Source organism: Dermacentor andersoni, chromosome 11 (genome assembly GCF_023375885.2).
Source record: "Dermacentor andersoni chromosome 11, qqDerAnde1_hic_scaffold, whole genome shotgun sequence".
Classification (NCBI taxonomy): Eukaryota; Metazoa; Arthropoda; class Arachnida; order Ixodida; family Ixodidae; genus Dermacentor; species Dermacentor andersoni.
Window position 1 is genome coordinate 110,459,368 of NC_092824.1, and position 18,434 is coordinate 110,477,801.

At 43.1% G+C, this 18,434-nt stretch overlaps 1 protein-coding gene across 2 annotated transcripts in view; it reads right to left on the reverse strand.

Moving 5' to 3' along the window:
* Nucleotides 1–9,355: 9,355 nt before the first annotated feature.
* Nucleotides 9,356–18,434, reverse strand: part of Kank (KN motif and ankyrin repeat domain-containing protein 2 kank) — a 74,113-nt gene continuing 65,034 nt past the window's right edge. For both annotated transcript variants that reach the window (XM_055075407.2, XM_050186321.3), the window contains exons 16-17: nt 16,416–16,501; nt 9,356–12,394 (exon numbers count right to left, since the gene is read on the reverse strand). In XM_055075407.2, the coding sequence (XP_054931382.1) occupies nt 12,352–12,394; nt 16,416–16,501 (129 nt within the window). In that variant the 3' untranslated portion in view covers nt 9,356–12,351. The remainder of the gene's footprint in view (nt 12,395–16,415; nt 16,502–18,434) is intronic.

Consider the following 18,434-nt stretch of genomic DNA (forward strand, 5'->3'; position numbering starts at 1 on the left):
CTATTTTACAGGCTACTATCAGGCATTATCATGGCGGCACTGATGAAATGTCAGTAATATAGAATTTTAGGATAAATGCCATGTTCTGTGCTACAGGAATGGCATGGCCTCAACTGCAAAGTGCATTTCCATGTCGAGTCCCAGGTTACCTTTTAAGTACTTTCCTTGCATCTGCATTGACCAGTGCCTCTTGCACTGTTGTACTGTTGGATGGATGTACTATTGACAAAGGAAGCACATAAGAATGTTGGATTGTAAGAGCACACAGCATGCGTGTCAAAGGCCAACTGCAAAGGAATTCCACTTCAAATAAGCTTGTTACATGTGCACACTACAGGCCATCAAAGCAATCAACTATTTATTTTTTGTGCATATGTTCAGCGAATGTCCTGGACTTCTAAACCCTAGAAAATATAATGGCAAGGCTTGAAATGCCCTAAATAATTTACTATAATAGCTTTCTATGGACCAGTTTCATTTCCCAGGAGCTGTGTGTGTCATGACATCGTGACACAGAAGTGGTCACATGAGAGCAGAACATGGCGACGTTTTGGCACTTGTTGCTCAACTTGCTATGTTGTCCATCATGCAACTACATTGGGTTGCAATATGAGTAGTAGGTAGTCTGTGCTTGGGGATCGACAAAAGATGACCAGGGAACGTGCCCCCAATGCTCGGCTAATGTAAGATGCTCGACACCTGCTTTGAATGTGTCCTGGAACGCGGGCGATCAGACTTAAGAATTTAAGACAGGATGGAGTGAAGCCAGACCTACCTGAAAACTATTCTTTAGCGATGGACAAGTTTGCAAAGACACTGCTGCAATTCTTGCATGGCGCAAAGTTGGAAGCTTTTATTTAACTCTCTTATTTTCATGCGTTGCAGCAAATCCTCACATCATGAATAAAGGAAAAAGAAAAAAACAGTAGTAGCATAGCAGGCAAATGTGCTATCTGGAGGGAGTGCCATGGCACTGCAATGTCCTGCTGCCTTTGACTACTTTTTGTTTCATGAATTTTTTGCATGAGCCAATGCGCTATTCCATATTGTAACAGCAGCAAAATGAAAATATTTTTTCCCCATAGTTGCTGCATGCTTGGAGAGTGAAAAGAGACATGATGTATTGTTTGCGCACCTCCTTGCTTCCAGTATGCAAATAATATTGTTACGGTGAAGGTTTTGATCGCAAGCGGCGGGCTGTGGCTGTTGGTTGCAGAAACATGTCACTCCGCTCATTCACTAGTAAAAAAAGAAATGAAATCTATAACGCTTTCCATCTAATAATTAGGTCACATTTTGTGGCATAATAGTATGAGATGATGTTACATCAAATTATGTGATGCATATCTAGTACATCTTCCTTTCAAATGTGGAGCACTATTTTTAGTCCTGAATGCGAGCAATGGGAGCAGTCTCTCTAGCAGTTTTGGCTTTGCCTGCTATGTATGAAACAAATACAATTCTTAACTATAGTAGGATACAACTTAAGAAAAAAAAGCAGTTGGCAACCAAGGCACATGGACCACACAGGGTTGTGCTACTCCACCAGCCAATCACAGAAGCAAACAAAATCGTGTGACCGTTTTAAAAAGGCATCGTACTTGATACATTTGGAGCGTCTGTTGTTTTTGAAGGTCTTTTCATCAGTGGAAGCGATGAGGTGTGCAGCAGACATGGATGAAGTGTATGACGAAGAGGAAGAGTTTGAGCATTTCACTCTTCAAACACAGCTCATTTCACTGCTGAGCTCGTTTTACTCATGAAACTTCACTGCTAGCTGAAGTGAAACTTGACAATAAATACTTGCAGCGAAGCAAGCATTTTATACCAGTTCAATAAAGAACTTAGGCTTTCACCGAAGTTCCACTGTAATAGACGAGTGAAAACATATAAAATCACGCACTTGTATTATGTATTTTGGTGACCGTCTTATTTAGGTAACAAGGAAAGTTTGAAGTACGAACTATTTGCAGCCTCGCGGAGGAACAGTGGCTGGCGGTTATGAAGGCGTGGGCGGGGCTTCACTGCAGACTTAAGTTGTGTCCGACTATAGGCTACTTCACACTGATACACAATGAAGTGTGAATTGCTATGCAATATGCTTTCATACCTTAGCTGTGTAATCTTGTTTGCACACTGAATGACCGGAACCTACAAAAGCAGAAAATAGCACACAATATGAAGCAGACATCACATGCTGTGATGTCGCTCAGTTGTTTAAGTTTATAAGCTACAGCAGCTCCGCTAGCTTGCTTTCTTGTGTTGCCTTTTTATTTTGTTTGTTTTGACATGTTTGCAGCTGCGCTCAATTTGCTCCGTATTGCGAGTTTGCATCCCGTTAGACTGTTTAAGCTCTGTAAACAAGGTCTAAATAAGCACACTATTGCGCTCTCCACTAAATTGTATCAAGAGGCGCACCACTACGAACCAATTACAGATTCATTCTGCTCTGTTTGCTCCTCAAGAAATTAACTTTTACCCTGATGCTTCAAACAGTGGTCAAAACAATCGAACAATACCTAGAGGGGACAGGGCTAACCTGCTTGGCAGAGAAATCGGAGCTGTTGCTGTACAGACCGACTTGCAGAGGTCGCAAACCAGGCAACTACAGGGAAGGTCTCACCCACAGAGAGGAGATACAGTTAAAGATGGTCGATGGGAAACCCATACTCAAGGTCGACAGGATCAGGGTACTGGGGCTCCTCATCGAAGCCAAGGGCAACAACGGAGAGACACTCAGAAGACTGGAGGGAACTGTAGCGCAAATCATGAGACTAATCAGAAGGATAGCAAACAAACGTAGCGGAATGAGAGAGGAAAACACAATCAGGTTAATACAGGCCTTTGTAATAAGTAAAATAGTATACGTAGCGCCGTACTTGAAATGGCAGGTTGCGGAAAAGATCAAACTAGAATGCCTCATTCGGAAAATATACAACCTAGCCATAGGGCTACCGATCAGAACCAGCACGGACAAGTTGCTACAATTAGGCCTACACAACACGATAGACGAGCTCATTGAAGCGCAATGTATGCCACAATATGAACGCGTCTCTAAGACTAGAGCAGACAGACACATCCTAGAGAGACTAGACATAGGTTACCACACACAGCACGGTGTCAAGGTGGACATCCCGAGAGAAATGAAGGAAACAATGGTAATACCCCCCATACCAAAGAACATGCACCCAGAACACAATAAATAAGGACAGACGAGAGAACAGAGCGAAGCAGATACAGAAGAAATTCGGGAGCGACAAGGACGCAGTCTTCATAGACGCAGCTCAATACAGTCGCAGACAGGGGTTTACAGCAGCCATAATCGATAGCAAGAAACAGTGCAAGACGTGCGCGACAATACACACCACAAGTAACGAGACAGCAGAAGAAGTAGCCATAGTGCTCGCAGTAGCTCAGACTAATGCACGCAACCGTCATAGTCAGCGGCTCTCAGATGGCAATAAGAAACTTTGCCAACGGCCGAATCTCCCTGGAGGCACTACGCATTCTTCTTGCAGGAGGCCAAAATTGCAAAAGAAAGCTATACATCACATGGACACCTGTTCACACCTTCGCGGAGGATGGCAACAACGAGGCGGCACACGACGCGGCTCAAGGGCTTGCGGACTGAGCCACAGTTGCAAGTGACACCCCAGCACCCTCTGGACGTGACGGTGCGGTAAATGAGTGGGAGTTGGAGGAGAGAATGACCACATATGACATCACGAAACACTATAGGTTACAGAGGGGCATATTACCGCAACCTCATATAAAACTGACAAAAAAGCAGTCTCGCATGGCGGCAGTTTTAAACTAGGATGTATCCGAATCCTGCGCTCTCACACATCATATATCTGGATATATATCCAAAGGACAAATGCAACACATGTGAATCCAGAGCCACTCTGGAGCATATATTATGGGAATGCCGAGGGATATATAACAATAATGAGAACGCGGCCTCTAGCAACAGCCTCCGCACGTGCTAGGAAACTGCACTGCTCAGCTCCACCCTCAAGGATCAACTATGGGCCGTCCAGCGGGCCAAGGACGCCGCCAGGACCCACGAACTACTGGCCGTCACCTAGGCAGGGCCTTTGGCCCTCCCCACCAACTCACAGGGCACGCAATAAAGCTATTTCCTCCTCCTCCTCCTGGCATTCGCTGTTTATTCGGCACACCACCCATCGTGTGTCGATAGTGTACAGCCGTGTCCACGTCTGTGTAGAGCGCATGAGCAGACAGCCTTGCTCTGCGGGGCGACACCGTGCAGCAGTTGCCAGATCTGACGCACTGTGCCCAGGGGCATGCGCGGCCTAATATACATGCAGACCTGCATTGCACGAGTGGAAACGTTGAAAAGGGCGATTGTTTAACTGAATATGTACGCTTCCTCAGGGCGCTCTCGGCATCTCCATGCCAAAAGATTACGCGTTGCAGCTGATAACACGCGCCCAACTCTCACAATAAACTATGCGCACTTTCTGGCCGAGTACCTAAGACATAGCAGTATTCGTAGCTGCAGGAGATGTGTCATCGACATATGCATTAAACTAATAGCTATTGCGTTGACATTTTTTGATAAATCAGCATGGACCATGTTACAAAAAAAAGAAATGGAAGTGCTTGATGTCATTTAATACTTCGCTGAGTAAGGCGAACTCCGAGACCATGCAGGAAGAAAAAAATGTATTAGTTGCAGTGCTGAAGTTAAACATTATCGTATTACATGTCGTAACTGCTTCGAAGCTTGACATTACACAAAAGGCACTTTCATTTTCAAGCAATGCTGTTCCTAAAGGAAGTAGGGAACTACCCAGCGCTCGCAGCCAGTAACAACGGTAGGAATATGTGACATACCGGCAACTGCGCGGATGCCACACCCTCCTCTGCTGGTCCCAACAGGTGCAGAACGAGGCCTTATCTGTGAACACAACCGCGAGCCGGTTGTTCGGGCACTAAAACTCCACCGCAGACGCAAACTCAAGTCGCTCATTGCAGTGTCTTTCATCCAGCATCACTTTTTGCGCTGATACTCTGCTCCTTATACTCGCTTCGTGAAGCCGTCTCTTGGTTGTCGTAAGGCTGATATTTCAGAGTCCAACTTCGTCCCTTATTTCTCTGGTGCTGAGGTAAGGATCGGTCACAGCTGCTGCCACGATTAAGCGGTTCTCATCTTCGGATGTCACCCGCTGTCGGCTTGCACAGGGAGCATCATTAATTTGTCATTCATAATAAGCAGCCTGAAGGACCCTGTTAACTGTGTGTATAGGGCACCGGGAAGCTGTGCATATCGCTCTTTGGGTCATTGTGCGCCCCATAATAGCAAGTGCGCGTCGCTCATCCGCTGTGAGTCGGGGCGCCATTGCAAATAGATTATGCGAAAAGGTTTGACTTCTGTGTCTAATATGGGCAGCACGCCTGCGATGTCATTTCATTCACCGATAACATTATCTGGGATTGGTGAAGACATAGTTTTTCATAACAAGTGCCGTGACAGAATCACACGCGTTATCACTCACGTGCGCAGTTCCTTTGTCATCGAGCGTAGTAAGACGGCGTCCTCGGGTAATGTGCACAACCGGCAAAACACGTGCGCTTACCAACATAATTTCTGATTTAAAGCAGCGTGCGCCGATCTGCACGTCTATTAGGCCACGCATGCTCCTTGGTACACCTCGTCAGACCCCGCAACTGCCGCAAGGCGTGGCCCCACAGAGCAAGGCCGGCTACTCGCGCGCTCTACACAGACGTGGTCGCGGCTGTACAACTGCTCTTCGTCTTGCTTTAGCGTGGTGTGGCCGTGCGGCTATGAGCGACATTCACGAAGTCTTTTCGTTAGGTACGTTTAAATCGTACTCTTACATTTCTCAACAAAGTGACTTTGAGCAATATGACTGAATTGTTCAAATTATGTGGAATATACTCTGTGGTACAGTGCTAGGACACAAACCAGCCACAAGAGAATCGTCCGATCTCTACAGCCGTCATTCGCTACTGCTGGGTCTGCAACTTGCGTAGCCAGTTCGATTAATCCCGTGTTATGATTTATTGCTATTTTACCACCCGGCTGCAAACTTCAACAGCAAAACGCAACACTGCTGTACTAGACGGGCGAAGAAGGCTGCCCATCAGTCCATTAGGCCAAAAGCACTAAAGCAAATTACCTTTAGTGATGAATCGGCGCTGTGCAAAGGTGCTTGCATGTTGTTCTGTTTTTTTTAACGCCCGCAACTAACGTGCACTCACTTTCTTCCACCTCGGATTGGTTGGAGATGCCGTTCAGCAACGTCTGGTGCAGCAACCGCAGCAACCTCTGTGGTTCCATGGCGGGCGCGACTTTCGTGGCATCGCGACTCGCGTCCGCTATAACACTTTCGGCTTCGACGTTCTCGAAACGGCGCCGTAACTATGAACACGCGGGCAGTGGCGGGATAGTTTCGCTTCGTGCTCCGCCAAGCGAAACTCCCGCCCACGCTCCCGCCCACGGAGGAAGGAAGTTTCCTTCCTCCGTGCTCCCGCCACTGGCTGCACGTAGCCATCTTTGTCTACCTGAGCAGTGTCGCCAGATTGCGCCAGCATACGTACGGTAATTTACTGAACAAGCGCCCACTGAAACTGTAAGGATAAACGCGAAAAAAAAAAAAAAACTAATAGGTGTGCGCTTGTTCGACTGGATTGAGAAAATTAAGAAGCATCTGATCGTTGGCTCTTGCTTGGCCCAGCTACATGTAGCGGGCGCGGCAAGAAACGCAAGCAAGGCAGATGCAGATGACAGATGCAGATGATTCTAGCTTAATATGTAATACCTAACCCTATGCTCTGTCACTGCTTGTTAAAGGACTTCGGACGTTGTCAAGCCATAAATGGCTTTTTGTTCGCGGTCCTCAACATTGTGGTGTTGAAAATAAAGTGAATTGAATTGAATTATCGTTGTGTGGCAGAGATACACCCCAAAGGGTGTAACTTTGCCTATTTGGGTGTAACTTTGCCTATACACTCTTAAAACGGTTGCACCCTTTGGGGTGTATATTTGTCCCACAACAATAATCGTCATCTGCCTTGCTTGCGTTTCCTTTCCTGAAAACTCGGCGCTCGCTACTTTCCTGTCGAGAATGCTGCGTCACACTGATAAGGCGCATGCCGTTCGTGACTGGAAAGTACCGGGCTCGCAGCGTTAAAGGAAGGAAACGCGGGCAGCACGGATGACGATTATCGTTGTGGGACAAGATACGCCCCAAAGGGTGTAAATTTTTCTAAAAGTGTACACACTCTTAAAACGGTTGCACCCTTTGGGGTGTATATTTGTCCCACAACCATAATCGTCATCTGCCTTGCTTGCGTTTCCTTTCCTGAAAACTCGGCGCTCGCTACTTTCCTGTCGAGAACGCTGCGTCACACTGATAAGGCGCATGCCGTTCGTGACTGGAAAGTACCGGGCTCGCAGCGTTAAAGAAAGGAAACGCGGGCAGCACGGATGACGATTATTGTTGTGGGACAAGATACGCCCCAAAGGGTGTAAATTTTTCTAAGAGTGTAATCGTCATCCGTGTTGCCCGCGTTTCCTTTCTTTAACGCTGCGAGCCCGGCACTTTCCACTCATGAACGGTATGCGCGTTATCCGTGTGACGCAGCCTTCTAGACAGGAAAGTAGCGAGCGCCGAGTTTTCAGGAAAGGAGACGCAAGCAAGGCAGATGACGATTATTGTTGTGGGACAAATATACACCCCAAAGGGTGCAACCGTTTTAAAAGTGTACGAGTGCACTCTTACTTTTTAAAAAATTTACACCCTTTGGGGTGTACGTATATCTGCCACACAACGATAATCGCCATCTGCCTTGATGCGTTTCCTTTCTTTAACACTGCGAGCCCGGTACAAGATAAGCCCCAAAGGCTGTAACTTCTTTAAGAGTGCACCACATGCACCAAGTTTTCTTTCAGTTTAGATACCGGAGTGGGCGCTTGATTTGTACATGAAAGAACATGAAAGCAGTAGCACTTGCAGTAGTGAGATTTGCACACACCATGAATAGTGTGGCACACAGCATCCCAATAACTACAATCAGGACTCCTTATCAGGAAAAGTGGATTCTGGCTTACTGCTGGCAACAAGAGTAGCTGTTTAACTGGATTTACACTGAAGTTTTGCCTAGTGAACATCCCCATCAAGCAGCTTAATGAGGTTAACCTACCATTTCTGAAAGTACCAAAATCTTGCAACAGAAGATGTGCTTGATGTTCCAAGGTAAATATACCTGGTAGCGAAGCTTCCATAGAAGCCCATACATTCAAAACATGGCAGTTCATCGGCGGTTCATGGGGCTTAGTGCCATCTGAATGTGGAGGGATTACTTCCGGCGGCAGAAAAAATAATGTGACGCTATATCCGTTAAAAACACAAGCGATGTCATTTCGTTTTCGAAGGTGCGAAATTTGTTTCTTTTGCCTACCTTTAAAGCCACATATTCAAATGCCCCGCCATTCGACTTAATGGGCGTTTTGAGCTTTCAGCGCTGAAAGTGATGCAGGAAAAGGCCGGCCGTAAGGTTGTCGAAATCGCACCCCTGCACAGAACATACTTTCGTTGGAGGCCAACGAAAGCTTTAGGTGTAGAGTGCTTGTCCTATAGTCGGACGCCAAGCCCGTCATCCAGCGCAGTCGCACAAAAACTAAACGATTATCTGGCGGTCATATAACTCACTACTTTTGACTGAACAGGTTAAGAAGTGATGAAGCTACCTGCGTCGCCAAATTCAGACAAACGTCGACAAGCAAAACAGCACAATGTGAGAGGGGCGTATTTCAACACGTTAACTTTACAAACGCACCTTTCTTGCACATTTCCACAGCTGCATTGCACTGCGAGTGATAGTGGTGTCAACGCCCCCTGTAACGATGGGCGCTGAGAAGAAATGTATTTATTATAATAATAAAATTTAATGAACTTGCATTTTCTTAACTTGTCACAAATACATAAAATTGACCAGAAATTTTATTTTCGTTGAATGAATCTAACTGGTGTCTCGCTTGAATTAAAAATAGTTTTTTTCTTTCCCAATGTTTGTTCCCTCCAAACATAGCCACGCTTCAATCGCTGCTTCCATAACCACTCTTGCTGATGTTGGTGACAATTTGTATTGAATTGCCTTTTGCACGAAGCTTCGCGACCTATTTGGATCGACCTTGGATGTTCTATGACTATAGGGTTGTATGAAACTGATAAGTAGCTGATCCATAATGAGGGCTGTTTGTGAACAGCCTATCAGTTCTTATTAATCCTCCATTCAGCTGGCCAAAAGTCAGTGCTACTACGGGTTACACATATGCACACATACAAAATCATCAAGCCATGAATAGAAAAGTTAAAGCTCATTTATTTCAAAATATAAGGTGACGAAATGCAGAACAGTTGTGTTTTTTGTGTCCTTGTTCAAAGAGTTAAAAATGAAACAAATAAAAACGAGCTAATCAATGCAACCAGTGACGTATGAAAACAGATGCCCAATAGTGGCAAATCTGGCACGGAAAAAGCCTCTAGCGCACCAAAAATGAGCTAACTAAAATGCTTTCCTCAAACTACAACATGCAGGCATGCCTATAAGGCCAGCAGCAACAACATACACACCCACAATATTACCAATAAAAAGCTACAAAGGCCATAAAAGACAATCGCTTGGTGGCATTGTAAACAGACTAAAACAACTAGCAACTTGCACAAAAATAGCAAAAGCAACCCGTTGTAACTTTTGCAGTGCATCAATTGAACAAATCAAGAATTCAATGCATGTACATATAGTAGTGTATGATAAATATAGCTTGTAAGCATTAATGCGGATCACACAATTATAAAGACAGATGAGCTTTCTACAGCATCTTGAACACACGCTTGAATAGCTAGAACCACATAGAAAGAAAGAAAATTACACGGAAAGAACAAGCAAGCGACTACACATGTCGCAAAAGCTGCGGTTCTGCAGAGCACCCGCCTCAAAACAAAACTCTTGTGTGCATTCGTGTAGTAATGGAATGCAAAAGAGCTTAAATCAGTGTGGGTCGATAGCTTCATCTAAATTCCACACAGATAACAATGTGTATTATGAATATATTACTCATCCATGGTAGATAAATTGAGATTTAAAAACATTTCACTAGCGTAGACATCTGTAGTGTACCAACTTTCACCTTTCTTTCTTACAGGAAATCACAATGAACACGCAGAAAGAAAGTAAATGCCACACACAGACTGCTCTATTTGCTTACCGCATTTTGATTAGAGCTCACTAATGATTAGAACATGAGTGCGAGAAAGGTGACGCTTGCCAGCTGCTAAACAGATAATTTGTTATCACAATCCATTTATCTTCTGCTATCTCAGTTTTTAAACTTTAAGCTGCATTGTTGACATTCAAGCTCAACTGCTACTTGAAGCAATCAACCGGCCTTACCACAAACATTAATACATTTCAAGTATGTTGTATTCACCTGAAGCTACAAATGTCATTGCGTGACCGGATCATCTCAACATGCTTCCTTTTTCTTTCTTGGACACAGAACTTCAACACCGCTATGCTCAGCTAACACATTATGATGTCATAGGTGGATCATTCTGCGCATTGTGGACGAGAAACACCTATGACATTACTCGCACCAATCACACACTGGCTTTCTTAAAATTTGTGAGGCATTAACATTAATCATGAATCGCGCAACAAACAACACTTCTACACCCTGTTAACTTGGCGACTCTAGGTTGATAAAAAATCACCTATGTTAAATCTATTTCTTTTTCTTTCTTAAAGGAGTACTGACATGTGTTTCAAGTTATAGAAATCCTATCAAGTGCTTCTTGCTAGCAAAGGTTTGACATTTAGCTAGACAGTTGGAAAACACTTATATTTTAATTTGATACTAAAATTGGTATTGAAATGCCGTACCTGGTGGCAGCAAGATCATCGCAACATGATGACTGAGCGAAATTTGCTGACGTCCTATAGCAATAAGGCTAGGTATGACAACGTTGCCTGTAAATGATGAACTGGAACACTGCGCACATTTGTTCTGGCAGCACTTTCATGTGGTAGCCGCAGCTATTGCAGGAATGGAGCAAGCCAATGAATCATAATGTCCTGACACAAACATCTCCTCAGTATTGAAAGTGAAACTGGCTTGTAGAAACAAGTATTATGATATTATTCAGGGCATTCTGTTGCTTGGCAGTATGTTTTTATAGGCTTTAGAGGGTTTGAACTTTCTTTTAAGTAAAAGAAATAAAGAAATAACAATCATAACAAGCCAGAAATATCGAGTCAGTACTTCTTTAAGATCACATGACACCCCATTTAATGTACATGTTTTCACAGAGCTCGTGTGTCAACACGCAAACATCAAATGCAGGAAAGCTGCACAGTAACAATGATGGTTCTGGAGACATAAAACCCGCACAACAGCCACTCAATCAACGGGATACAAAAACGATGCTCGTGACAAGCTCAAAAGCCAAACACTATCAAAGTCTATTCAGTGCTGAAGACTGCAAGCATAAAATTTTGTGTAAGATGCCTTTAAACAGCTTTGAACACATCACATTAGGAAAATGGCAAGTACAAGAGTAGTATAAGATTTAGATATTAAAATCTGCTTAGCCTTACAAATATTTTCGAAAATTTTGCTAGCGAAAATATATGACCTTGAAATCTGGCTCTTGGTTTGTTAAGGCACACAGTTTTATCACAACCTGGTAAACAGCCAATCACGTACATAGGATGTTTACTTACACGCCAGAAACAAGCTGCCACAAGGGAACTGACACATCTAACAGGCCATTCCTGTTGCCTGGCTGCAGGCTGGAATGTATATATTAAAGCAAGTAATTCCGTGCAAAATCACATCATCAACTTGCTACAATGTGCACTATGAAAACAGCACGCCCAAAATTAATTTCAATATATGCGTTTCTTTAATTCTCATGTAAAGAGCATTGGATGGCTTTCAAGTGACATTCTGAGTTTTAGCCAAGAAATTTCTTCCCAGCATCTCAATTAGCACCTGGGTACTTACGAAACCAGGTGAGATGACTACAGCGTATATCAAATGAGCAAACGAAAGTGTTAAGGTAGATGTAAGTGTGCCTTCAAATTACAGGGGGCAAAGAAAAAGGACCACCTAATACATGCAAAATATTAGCCACAAAAGACCCAAGGTCTCTGTGCAATGGAATCTCAGGCCATGTTCAAGGTGAGATTCATGTTGTGGTTCTGTTGGCAGCATTGATGACATTGTGCGCTGTATTGTGCACACTATATCCAAAGTCAAAGACACAAGGGTACGATCGAGGACTTGCAATCTTGGTATCAGTTAACAGTAGAGGTAGACGTTCGTCTTGACCGTGCAGGGCTTCATGGAAAAAGGAAAAAAAGGAAGGAATAGGTTTACTAATTAGAACAATCACATTAAGTACAGAACACAGTGCAGCCTTGAAACACTTAGGTCATTTGAAGCATGAAATTCTAAGAACGTGGAATGAAGTTCTGTAACAGGTGCCAGCGAATCTATGCGACTTTGCTCCTACAAACTACTAGTGAAATTATGTCTACGGTCATATACGTTTCATTTCGGAGTTGCACTGATTTGTGACTAAGTGTTACTGCAAGTTTATGATACTGAATTTGATGACTGGAGTAGGTGGCTTTTTCTTGAGACACAGTGTCGGGTACCAATGGGTGCCGCAGGCCTACTGCGGAATAATCAAGCTGTCAATTAACACAGAAGTTTGAGTGAAGTGGAAGCAGGTGTAACTGCACTATACCTTGACAAAAAGCAAGTTGTGCTGTTTAGCTTTAACAAGAAAGAATGCTGGGAAATAGAACCACACACATGGACTGCTTGATGCCTGTATTATTTTTTAAGCTGTACAGCATGACTTGCTTTTCATAGTAAAGAATTAACTAGCTTTTACACTTGTAAACTTTAGCCACCTATCTGGTGGGTGTTTTGGCTGCCAGAATTTACGTTTACAAGCACCAGTGGTAACAGATCTCGATGGCTATCAACAATAATGCCTCACACAATGCTAAACATACTGAGAGCACAAGAAGTATTGCTTCAGTAAAACGAGTTCTTGGGCGAGTTGGTCACTTATTGCAGGCATAACAGCAGCACCAAAAAACACACACAAAAGAAAGGAACACTGACAGACACGGACAATCGCTGCACTTACAACTGATTTTATTCCATGAAAAGAAGTTGAATATAAAGGCTGCTTCGTGCATGCGCGTTCGGAGACAAAGAATGCATGCCGCTACAACAACACACAAAGTACATTTAATCTTGCTGAGAAAAGGTCACATTCCGAACTATATCACACAATTTACGTATCACTAACGCAATCACTGCCCTTTCTCTTTATATGAAAGGCTTTCAGTAGCTCTTGTGCGGTCTGGTCTTTTCTCCTACCTAATATCTTCGCACTCTCAAAATGTGGTGAACACTACTTGCAGGAGCAGCAGTGCTGTACTAAGCGCACGTCTTCGCTGTTCTCTAAATTTCATTGGTGCACCTTCAGCCGATCATCCAGGCATCTGCCAGTTTGGCCTACTTGGGCTTTTCTACAGGACAGCGGTATCTTGTACACCACTCCTGATTGACACCGCACATATGGCCTGGCATGCTTTTTTTTCCACATCTACCTTTTGCGGATTTCTTGCCGGAGATACAAGGGCATAGCTTGGATAGCTTTTCTGGAGTGGAAAAAGGAGTGGTACCCCAAACCTGCCAGCAAAATACTTCAGGTTGCATCAAATTTTGTGTAGGTAAGGTACCACTTCCAGCCGCAAGCTTCTTTCCTCTTCCCTCGTCTTCAGGCTCGTCATGCGCTTCTTCACTTTTTTCAGGAGGGTCTCGGCAACAGCCGTCACGACTGACTGAGCGTAACCATAAGCTAAAAAACTTTCAAATTGACTATTAAAGCTGGTGTGCATTTCATGCTCGCATGATTTCTGCAGTGCTTATACCAGGCATACGTTCCCAATGCTTCGTTTTACGACCTTCGAATGGGCAGACTCGCAAGGCAAGAGCTGCTTTTGTACACGCGGAGCATAGGCCCAACACACATGCTTCGCTGACTCGCAAGCCCCTTTCCATGATTTTTGAAAGCATCTAAAATTTTAGTAACAGTAGCGCAGTAGAGTTAAGGGCTCTTGTCCAATATGATCAAAAAATTGTATAGGTACACTTTGGTGAACCGATACGTTGATGATTCCAGAGTAAAAACAGAGGATAAAATCTGGTCAATGCTGGCTAAAGAAAAATCACCTAAAATAGGTGCAACGCATGATCCGATGCAAATGCTTTTGGTCTGCAAATAGTGCTTGTTATTAAAAGCAATAAAAGTACGTTGGAGATAAAAATCTGAAAGGGTAAAAAAATTGCCAACAGACATGCCAACCGAATTCTGGAAAGGAGTGACGCCACTCTTGTCAATGCACTGCTTCAGTGCTGTGAAGAGCTCTTGGTGAGGTATTGAATAATATAAATCTTCTATATGTACAGAAAACACATAGCCAATCCTCTATTTAGACTTCAGAAAATTGATGATTTCTTTAGAATTTTTTATAAGGAAAGGGTCAGTGATGGTCAATGCTTTTAACGATTTTTGAAGAAACTGGCTAACAAGCAACTGCCAAGTCCTCCTTTCATGACTATAGTGCGGAAAGGAACATCAGGTGTGTGCATCTTGGCACTAAAAAACACTTCCAACGCATTGCCTTTACAGTTGATAATCTTATGCCGATTCCAACATCCCTGCAGAAGCTGGCAACTTTTTGTTTGTTGGAATCGACATGCTATGTAACAAGCTTAAGTTATGGGGTTTTACGTGCCAAAACCACTTTCTGATTATGAGGCACACCGCAGTGGAGGACTCTGGAAATTCCGACCACCTGGAATTCTTTAACGTGCACCTAAATCTAAGTAAATGGGTGTTTTCGCATTTCGCCCCCATCGAAATGCGGCTGCCGTGGCCAGGATTCGATCCTGCGGCCTCATGCTTAGAAGCTCAACACCATAGCCACTGAGCAACCACGGCGAGTGCTATGTAACAAGAAAGTACTTTTATCACTTTTAATAACGACCACTATTTGCAGACCAAAGGCATTTGCACCGGATCATGCGTTTCACCCATTTTAACTGATATTTTTTAGCCAGCGTTGACCAGATTTGATCCTCTGTTTTTAATCCGGATGAAGTCACGAAAGTGTACCGATACGTTGATTTTTCTATCATGTTGGACAAGAAGAGCCCTTTACACTACTGTGTTACTGTTAATAAAATTTTAGATGCTTTTAAAAAGCATGGAAAGAGACTGACGTTCACTTGCGAGTCATTGAAGCAGAATGCCCTTCAGTTTTGAGACATACGTGTCAAGATTGGCGAGGAACATGAGTGTTGGGCCTATGTTCCACATGTACAAAGGCAGTCCTTGCCTTATGATTCCACCCATTCAAAGGTCGTAAAACGAAGTATTGTGAACCTATGCCTGGTATCAGCACTGGCGAAATCATGGGTACATGAAATGCAGACCAGCTTTATTAGTCAATGGGAAATATTTTTAGCTTCTGGTTACCCTAAATAGGTCGTGATGGCTGTTGCTGAGACTTTCCTGAAAAAAGTAAAGAAACGCACAACGAGCCTGAAGATGAGGGAAGAAGAAAGAAGCTTGCCACCGGAAGTGGTACCCTACCGGCACAAAATTTCGCACAATGTGAGGAAGGTTGCAGGCAGGTTTGGGTTATCACTCGTTTTTCCCCTCCGGAAAACTATCCAAGCTAGCCATTGTATTTCCGGCAAGGAATTCCAAAAGATGGATGTAGAAAAAAGCATGCCAGGCCACATGTGCGGTGCCAATCAGGAGTGGTGTACAAGATATCGCTGTCCTGTGGAAAAGCCTATGTAGGCCAAACTGGCAGATGCCTGGACGATCGGCTGAGGGAGCAGCAACGAAATTTAGAGAGCAGCGAAGACGTGCGCTTAGTACAGCACTGCAGTTCCTGAAAGTAGTGTTCGCCGCATTTTGAGAGTGCGAAGATATTAGGTAGGAGCAAAGACCAGACCGCACGAGAGCTACTGGAAGCGTTCCCTATAAAGAGAAGTAACAGTGATTGCATCAGTGATACGTCAATTGTGTTATATAGTTCGGAATGTGACCTTTTCTCAGCAAGAAGATAAGATGTACTTTGTAGGGTGTTGTGGTGGCACGCACTCCATCTCCAAATGTGCATGCGTGAGGCAGCCTTTATATTCAACTTCTTTTCATGGAATAAAATCAGCTGTGAGTGCAGCGATTGTCTGCGCCTGTGAGTTTTCCTTTCTTTTGTGTGTGTTTTTTGGCGCTGCTGTTATGCCTGCAAGTATTGCTTACCTAGGAGGAGGGGGTGTCCTGGATGGGCGGCTGGGAGGAGGCGTTGACCTTGGTGAAGGGCGTTTGCGCATTCTCAGAGAAGAGTACTGAGAAGAAAATCGGGTCAGAGCATCAGCAGCAGTTAACACCATGCTAGCAACACGATGCCCTTCTGAAGACATAAGCGTATAACCCTATTTTGTAGACAAAGCGACACCATCACCAAGAGTAGGTGGCCAGGTTTTGCTCTAAATTGCAACCTCGAGACTGCATTGCTTGCGGCAGCCACCACGCCCACTCGCAACATTTGAAGTATACAGCAGATATGACTAAAGATAAGTGACAACCTAAGTACAGACAAAACCACATGGAGCTAAAAGACAGTGAACATAACGAAATCACAGGGCAAGTTGACGTGGCTTTTGCAGCATATTTAACTAAAAAAGTTAATTTGGGACGTGTCTTTGCCTGAGACAGAAATTATTTTCCAGTCCACATGTATGAAAAACATGCAAGTGCTGTTTGGCAGCCGCTACAAACACTTGGATGAAATTTAGAAAGTTGAGAAATGAATACATTGTAATGCCTCACACAGGTAAAAATTTTAATTAGGCTACATGAATTTAGTCTTTTTATATGAATTCCTGGAAATTGCAGAAATTTAACATTGTGAAACACTATGTTTGTGACAACTTTATGCCCCTTCAGGAGAAGCAGATAACACAATTTTATAACAGCGCACAAGTTAATGCATCCATTTTAAACACAGTCTGTACATTTTATTATGTCAACATACATTTTTCATTGCATAGATACAGCATTGCATGCTTGGTCAATCAATATACCTAACTTCATTATTTTCATACATATTTACTAATAAAGTAGGAGCATAATACAAGCTCCGTCGTATATCATGAAGTGACCAATTCAAATAAGTGCAGCAGTTGTTTAGTGCAGTACCTATGTATTACTTTCGTGTTCCTTATGTATTTAGATGAAAAAATCGAAGTTGGGTTCAGGATAAGGTTTCATCTTAAACTGTATGCATACAATTTCAGTGCAATAGGCAGTGTAACGTCACTATATTCAACTGTGACATCACATCTTTCAGCACAGTATTCAAGCTTATAAACTAAAGCACATTCTTAACTATTTTCATGGTAATTAAAAACAATACAATTGAGTTTGCCTAAAATATTTATTTAATTGAAACTGAACTAACAGAAACCATGCACATTTATGGGACGCTTCCACAACCAGCCGCTAATTAGTAGCAGGCTACAGCAGCTGACTTCAGCTATCTGAGTGTTTACGAAGAGGTAAACGAGAATGCTTCGCAATCGAATCTCATCATAGTAATGTTGCGTACGACACGAAAATATCTTCATGATATCTAATGTTTGTTGTAAGCATAGGTATTTGTTGCCTGCTGACACCAGCAAAAAAACATTTTAGATTCACTTTGTTATATCTGATCATTTGTTATATATAGGCTCAACTGTATAGTGTTTTGAAGAAGCCTGACAAATGTGTGAATTAGATTGTGTAAAACATGCCATAATGTTCCAAAATATAGTCTTACTTACGTGGAACACACTGTACTGTAAAAGGTACACATAAACAAGGTTAGAACCTTGGTTATTATATAGAGTAATAAATAGCAGTATTTAAGTCCAAACAATTAAATCTTGATGAGTAAGCTATAGAAAGTCTGCTTGCATTACTATATATTACTTAGTGTCCAGGCTATAATGTGAATAGAAAAAGAAAAAAGTTTCAGCTACATCCTAAATGCCATAAAAGAACTACTGTAGGAATTATAAATATCTGGCATTTACCTTGAATGTCTACAAAAAATTGGAAGAATTGACAAAAGAAATGCGTAGTTATGAAAAATGAAGTGTTAAAATAAAACACAGAACATATACAGGTGTTTCGGCTAACTTTAGCCAGAGTTTCAAAATAGGCCGGAGCACTATAATACGACACGACCAAATGCATGTTGATCACTTTAGTATGTGGTGTCATGCTTTCTTTTGT